Source organism: Crassostrea angulata, chromosome 10 (genome assembly GCF_025612915.1).
Source record: "Crassostrea angulata isolate pt1a10 chromosome 10, ASM2561291v2, whole genome shotgun sequence".
Classification (NCBI taxonomy): Eukaryota; Metazoa; Mollusca; class Bivalvia; order Ostreida; family Ostreidae; genus Magallana; species Magallana angulata.
The window spans coordinates 47,788,104-47,815,692 of NC_069120.1; the positions used below are offsets into that span (position 1 = coordinate 47,788,104).

The window sequence follows — 27,589 nt, forward strand, 5'->3', positions numbered from 1 at the left end:
GAAAATATCTTCCTGATATTGCATTATCTTTTACGCATGTATTCCACCTGTGGTTTTAGGTAATAAATCACTGAATAGGAACAGACATTTACGATATCAAGAGTGGCAAGTGTCAGACTTAATTAAAAAAAAAAAATCATTGTCGATCGGCGGGTGGAGTCTTGAATCACTGAAAACGATAGACGACATCGGTGGACCAGAATGACGTCCATTTATCTCTTCTGTGTTGCGAGTGTGATCATCTCTTGTAAGTTAAACACTAATCAGAGCTCAAACTCATCAGGTAATTCATTCTGATGATGTTACATGTATGTAGTGTAAATATATATCATTTTGTATTTTTAATTATAATTTTTAAATTCTCAGCCAAAATTCATTTTAATTAAGAAGTTCCGCTTTGCTTCCTGGATTCATTTCTTCATTTTTTCTAATGTTGTGAAGTCGTGATTTCTTGTTTTATAGTTATAAATTTGCAACAATTCATTCTTCATATTTTTATATATATATATATATATATATATATATATATATATATATATATATATATATATATATATATATATATATATATATATATATGATTGAGAGTGTAAGAAACACAAATATAAACTAAATATTAGTTAGTTACAGCAAACTACATTGAAGCGTTTAATAGGGGCAAACTCCAGAAAAGTTTCTACGTAATGTTTTGACTGACCTTTGTCCAATCAGATCGTAGCTGGGCGGAGTTAAGCCATTGTCGCTCGTGACTTGGATGAGAGAGAGAGAGAGAGAGAGAGAGTAAATTATAAGTGGTGCAGATGAAGAAATTATCATTAGTTATAAACTTGCAAACAAATCAATTAAGGTCTGAATATAAAAACTACATGTATATCCTATGTTGGTATAAATTTAAAGCGTTTTAAAGAACGATTTTGAAAATTTCTTTTCTTGCCGCGCGCCGTCGACAACATGTACATGTATAACAAACCAACTAAGTTTCCTAGCATGGAGTCCGAGAATACGGGCATTAAATATTTTGAAATGCAAATGATCATATATGAATTTGGATGTAGTGAAAAGGAATGGTAACGGAGGCGGATGCTTAGTGGAAAAATAAAACAATGGCGGACTAATTCATCCTAAGGTAAAGAATGTTCCACACTGAGTAACCATGAAGAAAGTTTTTATACAAAGTAAATGTTTAATTCTAGGAAGATTCAGCAAACTTTGATTTGAATATTAATGGTAACACTTGCAATAAAAACAGTTTCTTAAATATTCGTACAGTCTTCGATGTTTGACAGTACGTACCTCATCACATTATCTATACATAGACATCGCTGTTTCCCGAATTTAAAAACCCTTCAAAGTTTCATGAATTAAATAGATACACTAGGCCTTGATTTGTCACTTTATACAACTATTTTTGATAGATAGTTCGCTTATCTGCTTCAACTAGGCTATAATTTACTCCATTAACCAGTCAACTCTCTCTCTCTCTCTCTCTCTCTCTCTCTCTCATTCAAGTCACGAGCGGTAATGTCTCAACTCCGCCCAGCTACGATCTGATTGGACAAAGGTCAGTCAAAACAGACACTTTTTTGGAGTAAGCCCCTATTAAACGCTTCAATGTAGTTTGCTGTATGTCTATTACGACTGATATAACCCTGTAACTTTCAAAAAAATGTTTCTTCGATAACAATTTCTTATCCAGGTTGCACAATTCGTTATTGTGAAAATAGAAGAAAAGTTTGATCATCAAATTTCTTAAAATTTCAATAATTATGATGGACAATTATTTGAATATAGTTTTGATATTTTGATAAGTAAAATTTTAAGCATCATACTAGAGCAACGTCGGAAAAGATTTACAGGCAAAGGCATGTTTATAATTTATAAACAGTTTGCATTTTAATTTATTTATGCAGGTATAGATTGCTCCTACTACGCGTTGTAAAAATTCGTCAACCTCTTGCCGAACGATTTTATTTTCTTAAAAAGTAAAAAATACTAACGATAAACAGATTGACCAAGGTACTCAGTGATAATGACAGTAAATATATGCATGCAATTTTTATGGTACGTGTAAGTTTTAATAGTATAGAAATCTATTGATACTTAGATTATATATTTGATAGAATACATACACGCTAAACATAAAAATTCATTAAAATTAGGAAATCAACACTTCTGATAGAAACCGGTGTTGATATCTAATAGCAGCCGTTACATACGATCTTTCGAGTAACATATTTATTGTTCTTTGATAAACGATTAAAATGGGAAAATTTGAGAAGCAAGCTATACAGAAATACTAATATCAATTCAAGTAATCTGGCGTTTCAACATCTTTGAAGTGTTTTTAAATATGGAGCATTCAAGTTCAAAAGACATGAATGAGAATCAACGACAGTTATTCGCTTAGTTTAATGTAAATTCCTTATAATGTAGAAAAATAGACTAATACTTTAGTGTTCAAATGCATTCTGAAAAATTTTGGAACGAAAAATAGAGTTCCCGATTTTATGTTGCATAAAAGCATCTGCATAGATATTACCTTATGTTGTGTTGCATATATATGATTAAAGGGATATATTTGATGAAGGGTTTTAAGTTTCTTCAATCGAAGGACCAGATCTTCTTTAAAGGGGAGATAATTTGGAATTTTTGAAAATTTGTTGGTAGTTTTGAAAAATCTTCTTACATAAAACCAATTGGCTAGACAAGCTGTAACTTTTTTGGCAACATCTTCAGTTATGTAGATTTAAGTTTATTTTTAAAAGTGATGATCACCGGAGGTAGTGTCGGGCCACAATGGGCGGTCAAATTTCGGAATATTAAGGAAATTGGGAACATATACAGAAAGATCTATAAAAGTCATCATCTCTAAAACCAATAGGCATGGCAAGCCTTAACGTTTTTGGAAGCAGCCTCTGGTAGTGTAAATTTAAGCTTGTACAAATCATGATCCCTGGAGGTATGGTAGGAACCATAATGGGGAGGGGGCTGAAATTTTACATAGGAATATATCGCGAAAAATCTTTAAAAATCTTCTTCTTAAAAACAAGTGGGCCAGAATAGTTTTATATTGTATGGAAACATTCTCAGGTAGTGTAGATTCGTGTTTGCTTAAGTTATGACCCCATGGGGTTAGTGTGGGGGCACAATTGGGAGTAATTTTTTTATATGAGAACATATTGAGAAAAATCTTTTTGAAAACTTTACAAATCTTCATTTTCTGCAATACTATATAAGTAACATGACTATCAAATCATCCAGTTTCAAAAGAGGCTCAATGTTCAATGTTAAGAAGAAGAATTTGTTAAGAAAATTTAAAAAACCTGATGTTATCATACCCGTCGTTGCTCAGGTGAGCAATGTTGACCATGGGCCTTTGTTTTAGATTAAAAATCAAAGCATTTTCCTTCGATTCATATTCCATTTTTCTAGAGAAGATGCACTTTGTGAGAACCTCAGTTTGTGTAGATTCAAGTTGTTCATATTGATTCCAAGGGATAGGATAAAAATAAAACATAAAACAACAAATTCATTTTTAAATGCAACATCACAATTAATTAACTAATATGCATTATTTTTTTAGGTGTCTATTCTCAATATGAGGATTATCCTCCCTATTTTAAGGACCATGAGCCAAGTATTCCGAAAGTTAAGGAGGGAAACTACACAGGTAATGCGCCGAAAAAAAAAAGATCCAAATCAAATCTTTGAGTGGTTAACTAAGATAGTACAATGTATATACGAATATCATATTTTGGCAAACGGTTAACTAGCCTGTTATTCATCATTTTTTTAACTATTTGCTCATGGTGTATATAGCATGTTAGTCGTGTTTGATGTGTGTTCTAGATAACCACACATATGTGTTTACTGTGACGGCTTCGGTCCGGAGCAGCCGCGTCAATGTAACCATCGAGCCAATGAAGTCTGAAGAAACAAGTGATATGATACTGTTGAACTGCACTCATAAAAATAATGATGTCACATGCCGTGTTTACCTGATAGCTGCAGTGGATAGAGAGGTATGTTGTTTTGTGTTTTGTGCTTGACATTCTTTTCGGAGTTTTTTCAACAGATCTAGAGCTCTTATCATCGCACACCTCGATTGAAGACTTCCAGTCAATAATACAAATTAAGTCGTAGTGTGTCTTAATTCACTGCTAGAAGAAAAATGAGATCATTGCATGAAACGTATAAAAAGTAATATTTACATTCTACTGTGTTTTTCCGTTAAATTCCCTGACGTTTAAATGCCTCTAAATGCAACACCTATTCACTGCGTATGAATTTACGATTAATTTACATAAGTAGTTCTCAAACAGTGATTTCTATGTTATTTGTTAAAAAATGTATTTCATGAATGTTGTAAAAACACCATGTTTTATAATTATTCAACAAAAAAGTCGACTTTATTGTTTAAAGCACCATTTCAAGAGTTATTTATCATGGATTATATTTTCATGCTCGTCGATCTCATTCCAACAGTCTATGTGAAAACCAGTTTAAACCGGTTTTACAAAACAGCTGTTCCTACTGTTACTTATTCACTCCCTCCGTGATCTGCACTTTATATCGATTTATTTAAGTAAACAATTGTTTTCTTCAGTAAGGGAATGTAAATATAAGCATTAAATGATTCATTTTTGACGTCGTCGTGTCAATAACTGCCGTCAGGTGAGCAGACAAATTATCATAACGCGCTAACGCGCGTTATTCAATTTGTCTGCTCACCTGACGGCAGTTATTGACACGACAACGTCAAAAATGAATCATTCAATGCTATATTCCAGCAAACGATCTAGAAACGCGCGAAGCGAGCTCTACCGGCAAGGCGTGTGTGAATAGAAAATTCGGACTAGTTGCACATTCATTCAACGGATTTTTTTGGCGTCAGTAAATCGGACCAGTAATGCATCGTTTTAATCGTCCTAGTAGTTCCCTGTAATCATGGCAATTTTTATCACTTCACACTCTCACGAGAATCAGCAAGACAAATTTAGACAGTAAAAACAATAACGATGTAAGCGACATACAGTCAATGTTACCTCTAAAGTTCACCTCAGTACACTTTCAATCAAAAATAATCGTGTGACGTCACAAACGTTTACACATTGATCCGATATATTTTTTCGGAGTCAGTAAATTTTGACCCACAGTTCATAGTACCAATGGTTTCCAACCTCACGTTCCAACATCACGTTCTCCCGAGAATCAAAGTAAAACCTTTGGAAAGCTTATAAGATGTGTAATTTTAAGAACATCATGCTTTTTAAGTAAATAATATGTTTTACGGTGTGACCGTTGGGGCGAGCGCAGAAGGAACCACACATCTGTCATCATTGTTAAATGCAACCCGTGGACTTGCCCTAACCAAAAAACTTTGGCTTTGTCTCGAAAACTTTTACCACCGCAAGGAACCCGAAATTATCAAACTTTTATTCCAATGGCCCCTTCCTAATCTCATACACTTAAACAAACTACCACTGAGCATTAATAAAATGTTAAACAGACTTACATGTTATTTCTCATTTTGTTCCTTGTTGTAACCCGTGTTTTAATTATTTTCCTCAGTGACATTAATTTTGTTTTAAATCTTTTTAATTTTTGTACGCTATATAAGCGTTGTAGACATGTGCCCTCACCCCTTTCTTAGTGTGTGATATCCGATATTATTTGACCACATATGCAACTATATAACAAATACATGTACCGGTAGATATTTTAACAGTTTAATTCTTTTCATTTATCTATTCATTACAAAATGACGTGGCTGCACGTAGATCTAATAATGATTAGACTTTTCTTTCTTAATAATTTTTTGTCACCTACCTAACGTATGCATATATGATTGGATCAATATGACAATAAATTTAGCATGGAACTTGCATGTGTATTTACTAAGCAAAAAAAAAATCATCAAAACAAAACTAATCAGCCATAGAGTCACCGTTAACACTGATAATGAGTACTTCCTACATAATCCAGTAGGCTACATATGCTTGATCCACCTCTAAATGTATCGCGGGAAATTAAAACGTGAGCTCTTTGTGACGTCATAGTTAACATTCTTTTGCGCTCGACAGTTTTCGGACAAATTCGGAGAAGGAAATGACGTCATATGTCAGCAAAAGTTCAGTTTATGTGTTGTTTACTGTAATGTTTTTAGAAGGATTTTTTTTTTTTATTGATAAATGAAAATGATGTATGAGGTAAGAATTTTCCGTAGAAACACTTTCTGTTCCACCATGTTGCTATGCACCGCAAAGAATCACTGGGATAGTAGAACGTTTTCACGTGGCCTCATAAAATTTTCTTTGAACAATGTGCGGATTTCAACTCGAATTTCCTCCGTTCGTACACGTTTGTCTATGGAGCTCGCTACGCGAGCGGCGCTTCGCGCCGCCTCGCTGCGCTCGCTAAACCAGTTTACTTCGCAAACTTTTATTTCTCAGGGGAGTTTTAACGTAGCTCGCGGGTTTGCTGACGTCACAGTAGGAATCAACGTAAAGAGTTGACCGTCATAATAAACTAATAGGCTACATCTTTTTCAAAATGACAAATGAGATATTTTGAAGCATAAAAGGAAATATATTAAAAAGCTAAAACGCAGCTTCATAAATACTGTTTATACTAACATTTATTATCATCAAGTGCTGAAAATTTAAAGATGTCACATAAATTGTCACATTTTGTTTTATGAGTATGAGTGTGCGTTGGAACTATCAATTTTCTGTATCTTTACAGCCTTACATCAATAGCATTTGTGCATTTGAAAACTTTCACAATAATGTATAATTAGTATTAATATGTTCTAAAATGTGTTAATCAGCTAGTCTTGTCAATAATGCATTTCAATTTTTGGGTTCTCAGACGTAAGGTAATAATGACGTCGGGCTAACGTCGTAATGAAAATATGAGGTTTTGAGAAATCTTTTAAATCTTAAAAGTGTTTTTGCCAAAAATTGGCCGAGAACACATAGTGATTATTTTTTATGAATTGATTCAAAATCATCTCCTCTGATATTGTGCTGAACATAATTAATTTCGTCTGAATCGTTTAAAAGTTTGGAGCATAGTTTTGAAATGCGTTTCTCGACTAAGATGTGCATTTTACTATATATTTCATTGAAATGGCGTTGCTTGACTTCATTAATGACACTGTATTTAAAACACGGTAACATTATTACTGCGCAGACGAATCTCAAATAAATTTTAGAAATAAAACTCTGAAACCTATGGATCACGTGAACAAATTTTCGAGGTAGGTTTTCTCACAAGCATGTAAACCCGCGAGCTACCTTAAAGAGTAAGACGACACTAAACCAACGTCAGCTTTGACGTCACAATAAACACTGATAAGGGTAAATTACTCTAATTGAAGTTATTATAAATCTGCTGAAATGACCAAAATCCTCTTAAAATCTTGCAAAGGCTAAGATAAAGAACAGCTGACAAATAAGGACATTTCTTCAGATACAGGAAACAGTTGTAAATTGCACTAATTTGGATGAATGCTCACAAATATTTTATTCACTATAATTACGGTAATTTCCTGAAACGTAACGTTATACGTAGCAGCGCCTTTTTTTAAAGGGGGTGGGTGGGTGGATGGCAGCCTCATCCAAACATTCTTTGCAAGCAAAAAGAAAAATAAATCATGAAAATTCTAATCCTTCAGCTCTTTAGCAGTTCAATGGTTTCTTTATTTTCACTTCCATTTATTACATGCGGGGGGGGGGGGGGGGGGGGGGGGCAACACCATGTTCTTTTAACATGATAAGCAAATATTTTTAAGCGTAAATTAAAAAATAAAATTAAACATTAATTATTTTTTTTAAGTGGAGGGGCAAATCCATGGTAAGTCGATTTTCTATGTATAAATTGACAAAAATGAAAAAACTTTTAGCATGGGGGGAGCTCTATGATGAGTCAAGTTTTATATGTAAGTTTAAGAAAAAATGTCTACTGCAAAAAAAAAAGGGGGAAATCAATCAATCAATCATAATCACAATCACTTTAAAAGAGGAGATGCAGTGCAATGAATATTTATATATTAAAATCTTTATTATTTACAACATTGTATCTGAGATTAAACTATTGTTCTACATATAAATAAATAAATTATAACAAATCTTATAAACTATGAATAATGAAAATTTACTGAAAAATAGGTATGTTATATTTTTTGGCATTCAAATTTCACGTTGTTAATTTTATTTTATTAATTTATTATAATTCATTGTTTGATCACATGCTGTGCTCGCCCCAACGGTCGCACCGTAAAACATATTAGTTTGTTTATGAGTTTTTTAATCAAAGTACTGAAAGTACTGAAAAGCTGCCAGAAAACATTTGAATAATATGATATTTTTGTAAACATTTTTTAAAAGTACTGAAAGGTTCTTACGAAACTTTCAATGAATAGTAAAACCAAATCCAATTTATATGCTTTCATGTTGCAGTTATTTATGAAAACAGAGTTTTATTAAATATTACAATGATCGTGCACAAATTTCATCAATTGCCCTGTACAAACATAAGAAATAAGAAAGATCGTATGAGCACACATGAACATGTGGTAGTTGAAACATGGTAGCCTGTATTTTTTTTAACAATAACTTGCATCAATTGCATCATGCAATTTCACAAAATATAATTAAAAGAGATAGTCCAATGTTAAAAGTATTATTAGTATTAATTTTAGAATTTTATTTCTGTTTAATATGAACAATATTCCCTATAACACACTAATATCTGTTCGTGCAACCGTCGTAAGGCAAAGCAAAAAGCAAGATACCTGTACATTGTATCAGTGCGATTGATTTGCAAGTGACCCACAACGGGGATGCCTACTAGTAACTGCTATTCGCAGGGTGAGCGTACGCCTGTTGAACGATGCTCGTAAGACGCAAGTGGAGTTCAAGTGACACCCCGTCTCCAAATAAAATCGCACGTGACACCTACGTATGGCACGCAAAACATTCATTTCTCTTACTTTCACGAAACCACGCGGACAATTATTAGTTTTCACATTAAAGGAGGAATACTTTTTTTTCTGTACACATGAACTGAAAAAAGTCTGGCCTAAGCAAATAACTATTGACACGTTAAAAGAAATCAAAGAAAATTGAGGATATTGTTCTGTGATTGCTGCTTTTATTTGTTATACTAGCTAAACTTGACGAAACGTTCCGGATACCCTTAAAGGTAGAACATTTCCTGGAATCAAAAGAGAAAGTCTGCGCAAAAATCTAATTTCAGCAAATTAATTATAATTTTTTGTGACCAATGTTATATCTTTGACTGCTTTTATTTGTTGAACTTTACAATATTTTCGAAACAGCTTATAGGAAACTTTCAACTGAAAGCGAAAATCAACATTTAATTACTAGTACCTGTACTTTGATTTTATAAAAATGTTTTTGTTAAAAGAGTGGCACCATTTGCATTTCATTCATTTTAAGAATCAAAGTTTACAAATTCATTTTCGGTATTCTGATTTCGATATCAATACGAAAAAAATTTCTAAAGTTATCATGGCCTTCAGATATGATAATCAATATATTCAAAATGGAGAAGTCTGTGTGCCCAATTTTTGCGCTATAAGTAAAACATGTATAGTCCTACAACAATTTCCTCCAGTAGGATGTGTTGGAGTTTTAAGCAGATTAGTTGAAATTTTCGTTCTGCGACTAATAATCATTTTCATACGATTGTATCTTAGCACGGGTGCAAGTCGAAGTGCATGTGAAATCTTTTGCCTTCTCTCCGTTGCAATCAACTTCATTATCTAGTTCCTTCCCGTCCTGTTTTTCGCCTTCCCTTTCCACTTTTTGTCAGAAAAAGTATGTGTTTGTTTGGTTGGTTTAAGAGGGGGATTTATATAAACTTTGGTTTTATTTCATTGAATGAAATAATTGTCGATTCTCTCTACCTTTTACGAATTTTTTCATTCACACTTTTTTTTCATTTAAAAATAAAAAGCAAGTTAAAAAGTTCATAGAGATATGAACTTGTTGGTAACGTAAACCTGTGAAGCCCGAAAGGCTTTTCAGATGATTTGATCACGTATCAACCAAGTTCATATCCCGGTAAGCTATTCAACATTACCGTTTAATATTTGTATTTAAGTTTGAAAAAGGCTAACCGTTCACAACTATTAAAATTGCTGTGTTTTATGTTTACAATAATCCAAGCGCCAAACGATAAGTTCATGCTATGATCATTGTGACGTCATGAAAAAATTCATACAGAATTGAACGTTTTCGCTATTCTGTAGCTTCATATAAGCATAATAGGGAAATATATTTGCTAATGTAAATGTATAAAATGTAATGTTTGTGGGCGTTTCGTACGCACTACGATACAGTGAAATCTCCAACCGCCATTCGTGCAAGTCAAATCGTACGGTTATTTTACGTGTTCCTTGGGTGAAATACATCTGACGAGTATGTTTTCAGTTCTCGCATGAAAACCGTGGTGATTGTTGTGCATAACTAGCAGTCACCGTGAGTGCTTACGGGAAGCGTTCGTCTTTCCAAAATCGTAAGATGCACTTGCGTGATTTTACCATACATGCGTAGAAGCACGTACGACCGGCTGTGACGGAGACATAAGGCTTGAGGCATTACTGGAGAGAAATAGTTATCGCCCTCTGTCGGTTATTCATTCTGTTGACTTTTGTTTTTCATATTTGTACATTATGATTAAGACAGTTGATCTAAAATTTGAGATGATTTATGATGATAAAAACAAATGATTTCAACGACTTGTTATATTTTAATTTGGACTGTCGTTAAAACAATATTTGTGACATTGTTTACATCAGAAAATGCATCACACGAGTGACTTGCACCGGACAAGCAAAGATAATTTTTTTTGACAAGTGTGCGCTAAAAAGAACAAGTTAAACATTCGTTATTAAAAACGTCCATTTCAGAATTCCTTTCCACCCAAACGTCCCATTCATCGATTGATATACAGTAGTTACCGAATGGGATATGCTTTAAAGCCAATAATCTTATAATATATGTAGATGTTTTACCACGTACATAGTACTACCATTCTTAACCCCAATTATTTACGCTGGGATTATACTTATTGTCGTTAAACAAATAAAGTATGCAGAAAAAAGCATGATATCGTTTCCTAGTTATGTCATTAAAATTATATAAGGCTGAATTTATTTTCAGAGAACACAAACCTTGACATTCAAGTTTATTGCAAAAAGCAGTAACGAAAATGCCCCACCGGTAAGTAGAAAAGTTCAATTGTACTTTAAACATGTAGTAGCACAACATAATAGGGAATATATTTCATATCATAATGTACAATCATGTAAATATGCCAAGCAAGTATTAAGATATATGTCATTTATTTAGATTATCGTTTTAAGAAAAAGGTTTATGCAATTAAGGAAAACAAGTTTACCGTCCATTGCACATAAAAGGTAGAGTTGTGTAATAAAGTTATCGAAAGGCAAAGATATGTCTCCACACCTTTGGGGAAATTCTGCATACGAATCCAAACTTCTGAATTATTTAAACATATAGCTTTCCAAATAGCGTTCGATTCGAAAAATTACAGGAAAAAAAGACAAATTTGGGGGGAAAATCAACTTTTAAAATTTACTGCTGTTCGTGAAAGGAAAATCCCTGCAGTAATCGAACCCGGGACCTGCGAGTAAGTAGAGCAAAGCTTCACCCATTGTCGCATTGCGCTACAGACGACACAATTTGGCGATTTTAACTATTTCATAATACGTCATGACGCACTATTAAAAAAAAAAGTTGAAGTCACTGGGTGTCGAGGATCCTCAAGTAAAAAAGTTGATTGAATGGCAAGAATTGATATCCGTTTCGAAAGAAAGACCTTATTGTTAATCTTTGGTTTCTTTTTCCCTATCATTATTTTTTCTTCCGATGTTTGTGCACGCGATTCTCAGAAACGGCTCGGCCGATCTCCATCAAATTTTCAAATGTGATAGATATTGGTCTGAACCTGATAGCAATTTTTTTTTGCATTGATGACGTCATATCTGTTTTTGAGATTTTTCCAATTTTAAAATGTATATTTTTTCTGCGATCGTTCTCCTAAACTATGAGAGATATTGAGCTCAAATTTTTACGGTTGGTAAAGAAAAGATTTGAAGTTTTGCATGGTTGTTATTTTATATGTGTAGTTCAAAAATTTAGATATCAAAAGCGTGGAAAATTTTCGTCCATTTCTTTGGTTATCCCTTCTCCGGTAAATATTTTGTTAAAACATGTAAAGAAAAAAGTTTAAATTTACAAGATCTTTTGTTTAATATCAAGGACAAGGGACTGGCTCCTCAAATTAGGGACCTAGAATGCTATAAAGTATTTCATCTGTGGCCCTAAACTGAGGGATATTTTGTAATAAGTTATAGAAGCAAATATATTTATCTTACAGTTATGTAGCCTAACACTATAATGATCTACTCATGTGTTACATAATTAGCGGTTTTAAGGGGTCAAAAGTCCAAAGCTTTGATCACTAATATATCAAAAGGAAAACTAGTTTGATAAGCAGTAGTGAAAAATGTGCTCAAAACCATCTACTAAACAGTTTGCAACTATCAAAATTTCGTTACACGGCCCAGATAAGACGATAAGGGGGTCTGCCCCTAAAACCTTCTTTCTCAGATATCTCAAGAAAGATAACTAATTTGTAAACACTTGTTGATCAATATGTGTGTAGTTTTGAAAGACCTTTCGATTAACAACAAGGACAAGGGACTGGCCCCTTGAATTAGTGACCAAGAGGGCTCTAAAGTATTTTATCTATAGCCCTTAACTGGGGGATATTTTGTAATAGGTTATAGAAGCGAATATGTTTATCTTACAGTTATGTAGCCTAACAATATAATGATCTTCTCATGTGTTACATAATTAGGGGTTTTTAGGGGTCAGATGTTCAAAACTTTGATCACCTATATCTGGTAAAGGAAAAATATTTGATAAGCTGTAGGGAAGAAAAGATGCTCAAAATGATCTTCTAAACAGTATGGAACCATCAAAATTTCATTAGACGGCCACGATAAAGATAATGAAAAAATGACAATAACAAACTGTCAACCATCTCAAAGATCCATAAAACAAAATACAAATTCAAAACAGAGCAACACGGACCTCTAAAAAGATAGACGTAGAATCAGGTGCCATGGAGGAGTGAGCATCCTCTGCTGACCGGTCACACCCGCCGTGTTCTTTTTGTCGCAATCGGGAAAAAAACGGAAAAGTCCGTAGACAATTAGGTGATTAATTATGGCCTTACAATTAGTATTGAAAACGCGACCCAGTGGAAGATTGTATTTGCTGAATAGGTCGTTGTATCGACCATAGAACATACGAAAAGATGACTTCAAACGAGACTGTTTACAATTAGGGGATCGATCCCTAAAGTTGTCTTCCTCTGATAACACAAGAACGATAACGAATTTGTAAACGCTTGTTGAATAAAACGTGTGTGTAGTTTTGAGTTACCTTTCAATTGATACTAAGGACACGGGCTGGACCATAAATCTAGGGACCCAAAGGGGTATAAAGTTTTTTAATAATAACTCTTTAATGACGGGTATTTTGTAATAAGTTTAAGAAGCAGAAATGTTTATTTTACCGTTATGTACTCATACAATATAATGATCTTCTCAAGTATTACGTAATTAGGGGTTTTTAGGGGTCAAAAGCTTAAAACTTTGATCACCTATATATGTTAAAGAAAAAATATTTCGATAAGCAGTTTGGAAGAAAAGATACTCAAAATGATGTACTGAACAATATTTAACCTTCAAAATTTCGTTAATTAGCCCAAATAAGGAGATAAGGGGTCAACCCCGAAATAATTTTTTTCCAAATATCTCAAGATCTGTATCAAATTTCTAAGCACTTCTTGAACAAAATGTAATACGAATTAAAGGCCCTTTCATTTGATATTAAGAAAGGGGACTGGTCCCTTAAAATTAGGTGTCAAGAGGGGTTTAAAGTATTTAAACCACCACTCTTACACCTGAAACAAAATACTCTTCGATATTAAGAATGAAGACTCCCATTTCCTCTATTTTCATGTTATGTTCAACTGTTTTAATGCAAAATCAAGATCTTACAAGTATCTCAACTTCTAGAATCGAACGGAAGACCTCATCGTTGCTCGCAACGAGATCGTGTCTAGTTATTAATATTATTTCCGGTTTTTGTATTAAGGGGTACGAATCTGTGCAGCTGAATCTTGAAGACGTGAACGATGAGAGTCCTGTTTTTGATTCTCCTTCTTATCAAATTCTTCTGCCGGAGGTAAGTATTATCAAAATCGGTATAATATTCAGTCTTGAAGAAAAACTTGGAGATGGGATGTAATTGCATTTACTTTGGATTTCATACTTGTGAATATACTTAAAACATATGATTTTTACTTTTTTAAAGAATTATACGGTGAATAGTGAAGTGACAGGAGTAACTATTACAGCTAAAGATCCTGATGCTGGGACTGCAGGACAAGTATTTTTCTCAATAGAGGTACAACAAAGATATCTTCAGTGTGGCTATCGTAATTTTAAATGCAATTTAAAAACAATATTGATAAATAAGTTTTAAAAATAAAAAAACCCAACATTACAGCTCATTTGTCAATTTAACTCCATGTATACAACTCATTGAATTAGCAATGCAGGTTTTGGTTAAGGTAGTTTTGTATGTTTATTGCCAAAACAGTCGAATTTGTAAGCTCAACTTAAAAAAAATACGCTACTATCATTATCATGTTAACAAATGCAGGTACGGTCTACGCCCTATGGTGGTATTTTTCCTCAAAAAATGAGGGTTTGAATTAGGTCTTGAGATCGTGCAATATTTTTATCAATATGGTTAAATCGTTAATACAATTTACATTTTTCGTTTCCATTTAGGAGAGTTCTATGGTCGTGGTCATGTTTTAGACTGTATTGATCTCCTCTAAAAGTAGGACTGGATTTAAAAATAAAAAAAACACCCAAATTTAAAATGTTAACTTAATGGATAACTAGATAATAACTAGATAATAACTAGATAATATTTATTGCTGAGCAAATCATATCTTTAAATTTAAGATAAATCTGATGGATAATTTGTTGACGATCCAGCCTCCTTAAATCTATTTGATAATGTGAAAATACAAGTTTGTATTAGCACATTTTCTGACTATATTCACTTTGAATATTTTATCAAACGGTAAGAAAAAAGACATCAAGTTTTCGTGCTATTGAACCTTCAACCTAAAAGGCCCTAGCTCTAAAAGGATACTTTCGGTCTACTGCACGATTTTAATCAGAACAAACTGCTGTTAATTTAAAAATGCTATATGCAACTTTGTCCAGGAATTTACAGACTTACTAAAACGTTTAATTGCTATGCAAAAAAATTGGAACTGGGACACACTTTATAAAATGAGAGGAATTGAAGTTCTATAAAATTACTCTATTTAGAGGTTTTGATATGCATACCATACACCAAATCAACATTTCCCAGGTATTAACATATTTTAGTGTTAGATCAATGTTATGTAAAATAAACCTTGATTTGAAATTTTTAAAAGAATTATCAGATTTGTTTACATTTTTATTTTTCAGTAACTTATCCGTCCTAATATAGGCATATTACATGTCTTATTTACCCATTTTTTAAATTTACGAAAATATTTGATAGTGCAAGTGAACGTATGATTAGCAATATAAAAATTGCGCTTTATTTCATTTCCAGCCCTCTGGTCAGGTACGTATTACAAACGTGGTTAATTTACGATATTCTTTTTTTGAATTCTGATTTTCCTAATTTGTTTCTTAAGTTTTTATTTACATTTTAATGAATGAATGCTTTTTGATTTTAGGCGGCCAATCTTTATAGTGGATATTTTAATATATCCGACAGCGGAACTTTGTTTTTGAAAAAGGAATTAGACTATGAGAAGTTAACGTTCCTACAATACACTATCATAGCTAAGGTATTGTCCAAAATATGAAGTTATTTGTTTATTGCATACATATGAATAATTCAGAAAGCGTTGGTGTTTTTAAAATATCACAAGAAGTTTAAAAAGTATTGAAAAAAGATATGATATCTTAATGAAAAATTAGGATGGGGGCGACGGTTACCAGAGACATAGCAGTACCGCTGAGTTATTGGTCAAAGTTGAGGATGTACAAGACAAACCACCAATTTTTATAGGACTTCCGTACGTAAAGTATGTCCTGGAGAATTTTAGTGAGGTATGTAAATCATATTCAGTCGTGAAGTTAAAATGAAAAAAATGTGTGTTTAGAATTACAATCACCATTTAGTCCAAATTTTTAACTCTTAAATGACTGCTGGACAGTGTCTTTTTGTGAGATGTCGATTACACGATGGATGTAAATAACCCATACACTGTATATCATGATCACCTTTTATACACGTATTTACAAGTTTAATTCGTGTATCTACATGTTCAAGAATTAATAAACTGATTTTATATAGCCATTGAAATATTCAAATGATGAGTTTTGTTGAGGTTTCATCAACAATTGATGGATATTAATTGTGATTGTACAAAACAATAAAATGGTTTTTGTCAATATGCATAGGTCAGGAGGATTGATACACAAAGTTTGAAACGTTCCTCCATTTTGAAAAAGGTATTTCAAGAGGAAAATGTATTATTTTGATTTTCATTACTTTGATAATTTTTACAGCATCAGGAAGGCGGTCGGTTTTATCTCTCTTCCTTGGAAGACGATACACAGGGTTGAAATATATTATAATTTTTGGGTTGTAAATTTCCTCTCTTGTCAATGGCAGAAAGAACATATGTAAAAATTTCTTATCATGATTAGTTTTTATTCTGTTGCCCTGAAGAAGGGACTGGTTGTCCCGAAATTTGACAATATTTACTTTATTGTTCGTGTCGTTGGTTATTTTTAGTGCTTGTTATATCTCATCTTACAACTGTGTATCTTTTGATCCGACACTATATAAAGAGTGTTGTTGGTTTTTTATTCCTCATATATATATATATATATATATATATATATATATATATATATATATATATATATATATGCGGCTGTTCTGTTCACGTGCTTGTTACAAAATTTGTATTATTTGTTATTATATTGAGTGCATGATTTATTTTATATGAAACCATGAAAAACAGAAATTGTTTTTGTGGCCTTTTCAAGAGTAACAATGATTGAATACCATATACCCTTTTATATCTTGAATAATATATTTTTTAAATTGAAAGGTAATCTTCGAGGTTCACGCAATTGATGGGGATCTTGGAATACCAAGAGATGTCAGTTATGGTCCTCTAAATGGTAAAAAAAAAAAATCATTGCATTACATTATTGTGCCCGTACCTTCAGAATTAACTTACCATTTGAGATATACGTTTTTGATTACTTAAAAAAAGATTGATTGTTTCTATTCATTTCATTCTATTTTGATTTTATCTTGTAAATAAAATTTATCTTTTGTATGGTAAAGGTTCCTGTGCAGATTACTTTAGTATAAACGACACCGGAGTAATCACAGCAAAAAAGAAGCTGGATAGAGACAAGGATGAAATAAAAGATAATAGAGGAGTCTGCTTTATTGAAATTGAAGTGAGTATAATATAAATGATATCAATAATATAAATTTGGACTTTTCAAACTGATTTAACTAATATCAAGATCAGCTTTAAGCTGTAATTTTTTCATCGATTTTTAAATAAAAGGCTCACGAAGTTGGAGTGACCCCATCAAATTTGACGCGGTCTACCACGAAGTTTGCTCTGACGGTTGAAGACATAAACGATAATGCGCCCACCTTCACCAAGGCGAAGTACAATGGTCGTGTAGACGAGAATGCAACAATTTCTATTTCATTCGACGATGATATCCAGGTTGAAGATATTGATCAGGCAGGAATTTATATTTTTCAATGATCAGTTCTACAGAGAACTTACCATATTGTAATATTTGCAGATAATGTCATAAATTATTATAAAATAACTTGATTTTTTCCCCATTTTTCTCTCATTTTGATATTAGAATAATCACAACAAAATTCAAGTAACTGTCCACCGTGACCGAAATATGACACCCTATGATGGAATTGAAGTTTCGCCATCGGAAATAATTGGAAAAGGAATAGTTTTACTCCGTGTAAACAACTCATTTGACTACGAGGAACAAAAGTTTGTGAAATTGGTGGTAAAGTGTCTACATTTTATTACATTAATTAAGCAGGTACAACTTTGCACCGCCAGAATTGTTACTAGTGTTCCAATATTTATTTCAAGAGTATTTGGTAATAAACTCACCAAATTTAAAAGAAAAGACTTCATTTGGTTAACTGATGATATTTTAACATCAACGTGGATCAAGAATATTCATTGATTAGCTTTCATTTTTTAAATTTACTTGATTGTTGAAAACAAGCAAGTTTTTTTTTAAAAAGTTTAGTAGGTTACTTAATACATTTCCAAAATGTTTATAGTTGAAGGCCGAAGATACACAAAACCGCTCCTTGCATTCCCTTTGTGATGTTCACATTGAAATAGTCGACACAAATGACAACGATCCCAAGTTTATTTCCGAAGATTATAAATTCTACGTCCTCGAAAACAGTTGTTACAATACGTCTGTTGGCATCATCAAGGTACGTATTATATGATTACGGTAATAATTAAAAATCTTACCACAATGACTAATTATAGGAGTTTTTTATTTTTTCTTAATTTTTCTTAAAAAGAAATAATACCATAAATGCATTATATTTCATCCATGATGAACTCTAACCCCTCAGATATAAGAACCAAAACAGTTGTATTTTATATATGCAATTGGAAACAGTTAATTAGATACATATTTCAGAAGCAGCAGTAGATAAAGTTATTCTTATTTCTTTTTAATTTCTTTTGCCTTATATTACATTTATGATCTCTTATTCTACGACTTTGAAACAATGATTATATCCACATGTACCCTACTTGCAGGCGACTGACAGGGACTCTAATGAGTTTGGAAAAGTATTTTACCATGTAAGCGGAACCAAAAACAGGTATTTATTACATACATGTATATTATTGTTTTTTATGTGGTATTTAAATATAACAAATCTAATGCCTCAAAAATAGGTCGAGTATCGTTACAAATAAACAAATACAATTTCTGTATGCAGACGTCTAATTACTAAATTACAAAAATCACACATCAATAACGTAGTATAAATATGCTACTCAATGTTTCATTTAGCATTAGAATTACCTGATTAAATGATTCTAGAATGATCAAAAATTTTAAGGGAGGAAATATTTTACATAGATCGTGACCATACTAATTTCATATTATTTCGCAGATTTACAGTTAATGCAACCAGCGGGGAGATCTTTGTAGCAACAAAAAAAGGCTGTAACTGCACTGGTTCGGAGTGTGAGGACAGCGATTTGAATTGGGAGAAAAATCCGGTTTACTATTTAACAGCTGAGGCCCAAGACGGAGGAGGCAGACGATCTTCTGTGCCTGTTGAGATTCACCTGATGGACATAAACGATAAAGCTCCTCAATTTAGATACTCTGATTATGAAACAAGTATCAAGGAAAACAGCACAACATTTTCCTCCGGGAAATTGGAGTTTATTGTTCAGGTTTTTAAAATTTACTGTGCATATTTTCAGTTAACTTTAAATTCAAACCTTTTATCATATCTTTTATCATGCCATTAGAAAGGATTAATTTTGCTTAATAATTTTATATCATTTAAGGCAACTGATGGGGATGAAATAAATTCAAACAACAGTCAAATCAATTATTGTATCGTGGGTGACAATGATGCATGCATGAGTCACACCCATTTCCATGTAAATGGAACCGGATCCGTTTTGTGTATTAAAGCACTAGATTATGAAGACTTACCCGTATCATCCAGAGGAAAAGCAGGAGAGCTTAGATTGAAAATAAAAGCATATGATAATGGAAACCCAATTCTATACTCCACAGTCAACCTGACAATACTTGTGCAGGTAACAGCGAAAATAATGTACGAAATTTCTTTTTTGTATTTTGCATTATTTCTTCTTAATTTAAGTTTAATCATAATTTAAGCATCATGAATATTTTTCCTTTAACAGGATGAAAACGACAACAATCCAACTTTCAACCAAACACATAAGGGTTATGTTGAAGAAAATTCGGAAAAGGGTACCATTCGTGTATATATATATATATATATATATATATATATATATATATATATATATATATATATATATATATATATTTCTTATACGAAACATTCACTAAATAATTCTACGACCAAATAATTCTACGACCATTCTTTTTGGCTCTCTTATGAACAATTTTCCATATAAAGTTTTTAAAAACTTTCTGTAGGAACATCGGTTTTAACAGTATCCGCTTACGATGCTGACGGAACATCTCCAAACAATGAAATATCGTACTTCATTTTTTCTGGAGGATCGGATCAATTTAGCATGGACGGCTCTTCTGGGGTGATATCAGTTCAGCATGGTGCGATGTTGGATACAGAAAGAGTGCCGAAATACGATATCACTGTCATTGCCATAGATAGAGGAAATCCACAAAGGAATGGGACAACAAATGTTACCGTTGTTGTTCTTGACGTTAATGATACGCCTCCGAGGTATTTGAATCTCCCCAATAAAATAGAGGTTCAAGAAAATGACACTGAAAAAGTTGCTGTATTCAACGTGTCTTGTATTGACAATGATACTGATTCAGAATTGGAGTACATTATTCAGGTTGCAGAGGTGTGTTATATCGACGGACGAAAGGCAAACGATACAGAACTAGTTAATTTCAAGGTAAGCCTTGGAAAAGAAATTATTTTGTTTGACTAAGATGGAGATACATCATAACTCACATTGAGTTAATATGGAAAATTATGAAATCTTTTGAATCAAGAAAACCTTCATACTTCAATAATAAGTTTTAAATGAATTTCATTGCATGATTTGAATTGTTTCTCAGCTATCAATTCAACATTTCCGAAATGAGACAATTGGTTGAGGCGTAAAGGTCATTCGTTTTATAGAAGTTTATTGACATCTTTATTGGGTTGGAATTGAAAAACCTGACATCACATTCGTCTTTTCTTTTAGAACTACTTTGTTATTGATAAATCAACTGGAGTTATATCAAGCTCTCCAAAGGTTGATGCTGAGACTGTGAAAAGAATTGTCTTAAACGTGACTGTCGTTGACATTAAAACAGCGTCTACGTACGAAAATTCAACCATGGGTATGATCTCTCTTTTTTTTCTTCGCCTTCCTCACTGTTACAGAGTTATTTTCGAGTGCGTCATTTGAGAAAAGCACTTACTTTTAATTTATTATGAAAATTTTTTAAAACAAAACCATCAATCATGCTATTTGAATTGTAATCAACATTGATATTTTCTCATTGCCAAATTATTTTTCCAAAACAATTCAGCACAACTTACACTCAGCATAACAGACAAGAATGATAATCCGCCTATCTTTCTGCAAAAATCATTGTCTGTTGGAATTTTAAGAGACTCTGGTATTAGCACTGTGGTCTTTGATTTAAAAGTGAGTATTCATCGTTAATATGTCTTGAAATTTAAAACTAGGTAAAAGCATGAAAAATGTCAACATTGTATAAAAACAAAAATGTTAAAACATCTATTTTGATAAATATACGCATTACATGAACATAGTTTCACAAAATTTAATGTTAATCAAGAAATATGAAAATTGGTTACTGTTGTGAGGCAACATTTTGTAGGATTACATATTTTTTATTAGGAAAAAGTCAGTGATGCTGATTCAAGTGTCCAGAACAGGATACATACGTTCTACTATAATGTATACAAAGATCTTGATAACAATAAAGTAGGATCGGGATGCAGTCATTCATTTTGTGTGACGATAAATGGTACCGTGTACTCCAATGTACTGTTTACGGGAAGGGGTTACGCCAAGATCAATATAACAGTGAATGATACAGCAGGAACCGATTACACAATATTGGACGTAAGAAAAATATTGTTTATCATTGTTAAATTTAAAAAAAAACATTTACTGAGTATTTTGCTTACAAAACTAATCAATATTTAAAAAAAAATGATACTTTATGTAGATGTCAGAGATTTAATTTTAAGGTTCTTTTGTTTCGAATTTATTATCAAAAAAATTCAAATTTCTTATAATGCAGTCTTGTGTTTTAAACAAATCTTTTGGGACTTCTGTATACATCTAACAAATCAGTAAATCATAAACTCGTTAATTTTTATATCTGAACTAATTAGTTTATAAGTTTGTTAATAATCTATCAGTTTCAAGCATTTGTTTTTGTTCTTGTTTTTTTTTTAAATCATCACAAAAATAGCATATTATTTGTTTGTGTAGCTATTATTGCAATATTTAACTTTATATTAATATTCAGATATTGATATGCTACCCGTAAGGTGTAAACTTATTATTTTCTTATATTGTTTATTCGGGACGTTTATTTTCATGATGAACAATTTGCTTTCAGATCTACGTTATAGACGAATCCCAACAGCTCTCAATGCATTTTCTAATGCAAACAAATGCGGTTTATCAAGTAAAAGATACAGTACTGAAGTAGGATGATCATTTGATTAAATAATATTGTCAAACACTTATGGTTATAATAACGTTATGTATGTGTTTACCTTTACATTATATTTAGATTATACGTGTGCTAACTTTCAAACTACACTTTTATTGCAGGAAACTGTCGCAAGTCTTAGGCTATAAATGTGTGTTTGATAAAATCGAGCAGTTTATGGATAATAACAACAATCTCAAGGAACACGAGTAAGCAAAGTCCCGATTCATGAAATATTGTACTGTAAAGACAATTTTTAAATTTATTGATTCAAAAACATTCCAGAAAGAATATTCAATATATATTGTTTTTTAGGCTGAATAATATAACTTATTGCTTTGATTAACGTCACAGGTCTTTGTTGACATTCCACGTTTTAGACGAACCAACGAATACAGTGTTGGAAGCCGCAAGTGTTGAAAGGTTGATTCTTTTCTTTTCCCTTTACATTTCATATTTTAATGAATAAGCAAAGACATTATTACATATTTTAATGTTATCTGAGCACAAATCTAAAACAAATAACACTTTCTAAATATATTGAAACATTACTAGCGACCATTGAAATTACAAATAATAAAACCATTAATGAAATTCTATATCAATTAAAATTTATTGATGAAAATCATTTTCAACCTGCAAAATGACATTAGCCTTTTAGATAAAAGAGGTGACAGTTTGAAGGGCTTACGTGACGAGTTTGCAGTTCAAGCAATTGGAGTAAGCTTTGTATTTACTTATTTATTTACATTCATTTGTTTAATAATGATTCTAGTTATTGATGTTTAGTTATTTTACAGAAATGTCATTGCATTGTTTTCCTTACAGGCATTAACAATAAAGGACCCGATAACAAATGAGAACAAAATCAAAGAGACATACATCCTGGTGGCAGTTATCGTTCTTCTTGCGCTAATTCTCGGCATCATTATTTACTTCTATATAGTGTCTAACACACGGTTGGTATATATTCTCATTATTTTGATTCCCTAGCATTAAACACTAAAGATGATTGTCTGTTTTCAAAGAATCCTTACTCTAGTCCATTTCTAGTCTATATCTAAATTTTGCACATCTCTTTGTTCTATGAACCAATGAATGAAATTATGATTGATTCTGTGACGTCATTTAACAAAACAATTTATTTTAAAAAGACATCAATAGATGTGATTATATTTTGATTTTTTAAAATATTGACATTTACTTATACTGCAAAATTATTAATAAATTAATTTTTGCTCTCTGTTTTTGTTTACTTTGAAATAAAAAAAAGCGAAGTTCTGAACATATGAAATAGGGAATATGTTTTATGCAAACAAAGAAAATAAAAGGTTAAATATAATGTAAAACATTTTGACCAATGACAACTTCATCATTAAATGCAGTTTATCTATTGGATTGTCCGTAATCTGTCCATCCGTCTGTCTGTAAACTTTTTACAAGTTTTAATTCTTCTCTAGAATCACTGAGCCGAATTAAACCAGATTGGTAAAATGAATCCTTATAGGAAGGGACTTCCTGTTTATAAAAAAAAAACTACGAACACCTTTCCATAAGGGAGATTGTCATAAAACAGTGCATATGGTGTGAGCCTTAAAAATGCATCGTCTCAAGAACCACTGCCCCAGAAATTACAATATTTACACAAAAGCTTGTATATAAAGTGAAGAATCTAAATTTGAAAAAATCATGACCACTGGACAAAAACTAGGGACCAAAGAGGAGTTCAAAATTTAACAGAATGGGTTTCAAAGTTTCACATAGGAGTGTATTGGGGAAATGTTTTAAAATCTTATTTTCAAGAACTACAATGCTGCAATTGTGTCACTGTGCATGCATTTTCAGATAGAGTCTAAATCGTGACCCCCTGCACTAGTACTCGGCCCCAGGAGGGGTTCAAAGTTTAACATAACAGTTTATAGAAAAAAAATTCTTCTTAAGAGCTACATTAAGACTACTATGCAAGAAATCTTTAGAATATGTAGATTCTTAATTGTTAAAACCATGCCTTCTGCACCAATACTGGTCACCCTGGTCGAAGTATATAGAAAAGATTATTAAAAAATCATCAAAATACAATACTACGTTTAGTTATTTGACTATGTATAAGCATCCTCACATCTTCATATCTTTATATTAAGATCACAGTGACCTTCCTTAACTTTTTATAATTATGTTAAGTTCAATTTACAATTTTCTAATTTTTGATACATAGAGGCCCAGGATAATAAGAATGACCAGTTAATGCATCTTAGATCTTAAGATATGATGTCCAAAATGGAAGGCTTCTTTTTATGTATTGTTGAATGAATTGTCAAATCTAAGAAAGTATGAAAATTTATCAACATTTTTAAAGAATTTCATATTTAAACATTTCAAAATGATAGAAGAACTATTGTTCAGGTGCGCGAAGTGGCCCATGTATCTCTTGTTACTCTGTGTTATTTATTTATTTTATTTTTTTTCAGATTTAAGAGAAAACTAAAAGCTGCTACTATACCAACAGCGGGTAATGTGCTATTTTTTTTTATTTTTTTTTTTTTTTTTTTTTTTTTACAGATATGCACTTCTTAATTTTCTTTTATTTAAAGTTAATCATATGGAGAAATTGTATACATTTTACTTGCATAGCGGCCATATTGTTATCACAATGGTGATTTTCCTTTACATATGAAATATATGTAAAGGAATTAGAAAAATTACTAATTTAAAAAATTAGTATTTCTCCTCATTTGGTTTTGTTATTGACTACATCCGTGATCGGAATGCACTTGTTTTGTCTAACTGAGATGTTAAGATGGCGGTTCCTTTTGAATTTGAAAAATCAAAGCGGGGCGTTGTAGGAAAATAGTGTGTTTGAGTGATGAAAGACCTCATGAAGAGGTTTTGGAATTATTTTCAAAATACTTGCCATTCATAGGTAAAGTTGTTCCTCAAATATTTACAAAGTTTATATTGCAAACTAATTATATATTGCAGAAACCTTGACTCAAATTAAAAACAAGTCTTATCGGTTTCTTTTTACTTTCAATTAAGCATTTTTTAAAGATTTTTTTCAGTAAGCTATCAAACTTGCAACTAGGCATTTAGGCTTTATATTGAATCATAATTGCATATTTCGACAATAATTATCATTATAAATTGAATGATATTTTTCAGGTTATGATTCTTTTTAGTTCTAAGCTGATTTTTTCAACTATTTGTTTATTTATTTACTCATTTTGGCCGGTAAAGTCCTATTTTTAGATAATATTATGGTTGAATAGGGAGGCATTTAAAGTGAATTGGAAGTGTGAATCACTGAATGTGGTGACAAAAAAACATACACAGATAATCTATGCATTGCCTTAACACGTGTTCTTTTTCAAAAAATTAAAGTTTTGAGGTAACCACACCAATTTCATACATAAAAGGTATGTAATTTTCATTTGTTAGGGAGACAACTATAATACATGAATATTAATGAGAACAGTGTCACATGGAATTTAGCTCATGAATAAAGTGTACGTGATTTCTCCATTTGTATTAATTAGATATTTCTCTGTTTGCAGAAAAGAACAAAGATAACCTTGGACAACCATATCTTCCGGGAAGCAATATATTTTCTTCAACGTAGGTTTTTAACGAATTCAGTGAACAAATATTTCCCTTGAAATCCCAATTTTATATAGTGATGAAACATAATGACATTTAAATTTGATAAAATTTTTGTTTTAAAGGTTTAAGACAAGTCCTCTATCAATTAATATATCTATATACATTATTTTATCTCAATTTTGACTATTTCTTTTCTTATCTCTCTCTCTCTCTCTCTCTCTGTCTCTCTCTCTTTCACTTTTATTTTCCGGATATATATTTATTACAAGAAACGATGATGAAAATTCGACATTCGCGATTTTTTGTCCTCACTATTTAATGAAAACGGTTGATTCGGGGAATGAAGTACTCGCGTAAAATAAGGAATTTACAGTTTCTATCTTTGTAATGGTTATAAGCCAAAAACTGTTTATTCTGTCAGATATTGTACAGTCCGAAACGAAAAAACAGAACGTTATATTCACCTGTATGTGACTTAAGAGGACAATATAACATTTGATAATCTCTACATTGGACTAAAATAGATTATCCAATGAAATATCGTGCTTCTCAGTTTGTTCGGCTAAGGCTTTAAACTAATCTCACTCATTGCGAGCGTCTGGATATTGTACTTCTCAGGTAGCCAAATCATTATATTGACCTTAAAAACAGCCATAATTTTTTTATTATTACATACGAACTTGTCTTTTGGGCATATGATAGAAAAAAGTTTGTTTTCAGACTGGCTAATTTCACGCACGTTCCCACTATCACATTGAAATTTTTGACGGTTAAAAAGATTTTGATCAACACAACTAATTTTCAAACTTAATTATTCTTTATTATCGTATCAGATGCACTGTATCGTTTTGAAGTGCAGCACAATGCATTTAATTGTGTACCCCTAATCATGTCAATCTGTATCAATTTTGGTGAAAGGAAAGACCGCGCTGGGTGGCATTCAACTTCAATGTGTCAGTGATCGTATCGTAGCTCAAATAGTGATGATTTTCCATCCGGGTCGTGAAAAGAAGCGCCATTATTATCATACCTCATCGCAAAAGAGTACATTAGTTTGCGATGAACGTATAGTTACGTATACGGTCGTACATGTATTTACACGTAGACAAGCATACCAAATCGGGGACTCGTGTCGTGATATTCGGATCAGATCGAGATCAAATCGGGAAGTTTCTCTTATCTAAACGTATTTTTTGTATCGAAACGGACAATGAGATCATGAAAGATCCCGTCAAATGAAATATGTCTTTTGTGACTGAAGAGTATCAAAGCTTAACAGATCGCATAAGGACGTACCGACTTGCATCACCTCGTATATAATACTAGAATAATGAAACATTCCAG

At 32.0% G+C, this 27,589-nt stretch overlaps 1 protein-coding gene across 2 annotated transcripts in view; it reads left to right on the forward strand.

Annotated features, from left to right (window-relative positions):
* LOC128167349 (cadherin-23-like) overlaps positions 1-27,589 on the forward strand; it is a 31,135-nt gene that overhangs the window by 732 nt on the left and 2,814 nt on the right. For both annotated transcript variants that reach the window (XM_052833025.1, XM_052833027.1), the window contains exons 2-30: positions 60-247; positions 3,584-3,670; positions 3,850-4,022; positions 11,193-11,252; positions 14,223-14,312; positions 14,442-14,534; positions 15,753-15,764; positions 15,880-15,993; positions 16,127-16,258; positions 17,272-17,344; positions 17,514-17,632; positions 17,746-17,931; positions 18,062-18,223; positions 18,510-18,671; positions 19,009-19,073; positions 19,371-19,659; positions 19,777-20,034; positions 20,143-20,212; positions 20,405-20,856; positions 21,154-21,292; positions 21,485-21,603; positions 21,820-22,047; positions 22,553-22,641; positions 22,771-22,857; positions 23,003-23,071; positions 23,302-23,368; positions 23,477-23,607; positions 25,117-25,157; positions 26,200-26,260. In XM_052833025.1, coding sequence (XP_052688985.1) covers positions 202-247; positions 3,584-3,670; positions 3,850-4,022; positions 11,193-11,252; positions 14,223-14,312; positions 14,442-14,534; positions 15,753-15,764; positions 15,880-15,993; positions 16,127-16,258; positions 17,272-17,344; positions 17,514-17,632; positions 17,746-17,931; positions 18,062-18,223; positions 18,510-18,671; positions 19,009-19,073; positions 19,371-19,659; positions 19,777-20,034; positions 20,143-20,212; positions 20,405-20,856; positions 21,154-21,292; positions 21,485-21,603; positions 21,820-22,047; positions 22,553-22,641; positions 22,771-22,857; positions 23,003-23,071; positions 23,302-23,368; positions 23,477-23,607; positions 25,117-25,157; positions 26,200-26,260 — 3,674 coding nt within the window. In that variant the 5' untranslated portion in view covers positions 60-201. The remainder of the gene's footprint in view (positions 1-59; positions 248-3,583; positions 3,671-3,849; positions 4,023-11,192; positions 11,253-14,222; positions 14,313-14,441; positions 14,535-15,752; positions 15,765-15,879; positions 15,994-16,126; positions 16,259-17,271; positions 17,345-17,513; positions 17,633-17,745; positions 17,932-18,061; positions 18,224-18,509; positions 18,672-19,008; positions 19,074-19,370; positions 19,660-19,776; positions 20,035-20,142; positions 20,213-20,404; positions 20,857-21,153; positions 21,293-21,484; positions 21,604-21,819; positions 22,048-22,552; positions 22,642-22,770; positions 22,858-23,002; positions 23,072-23,301; positions 23,369-23,476; positions 23,608-25,116; positions 25,158-26,199; positions 26,261-27,589) is intronic.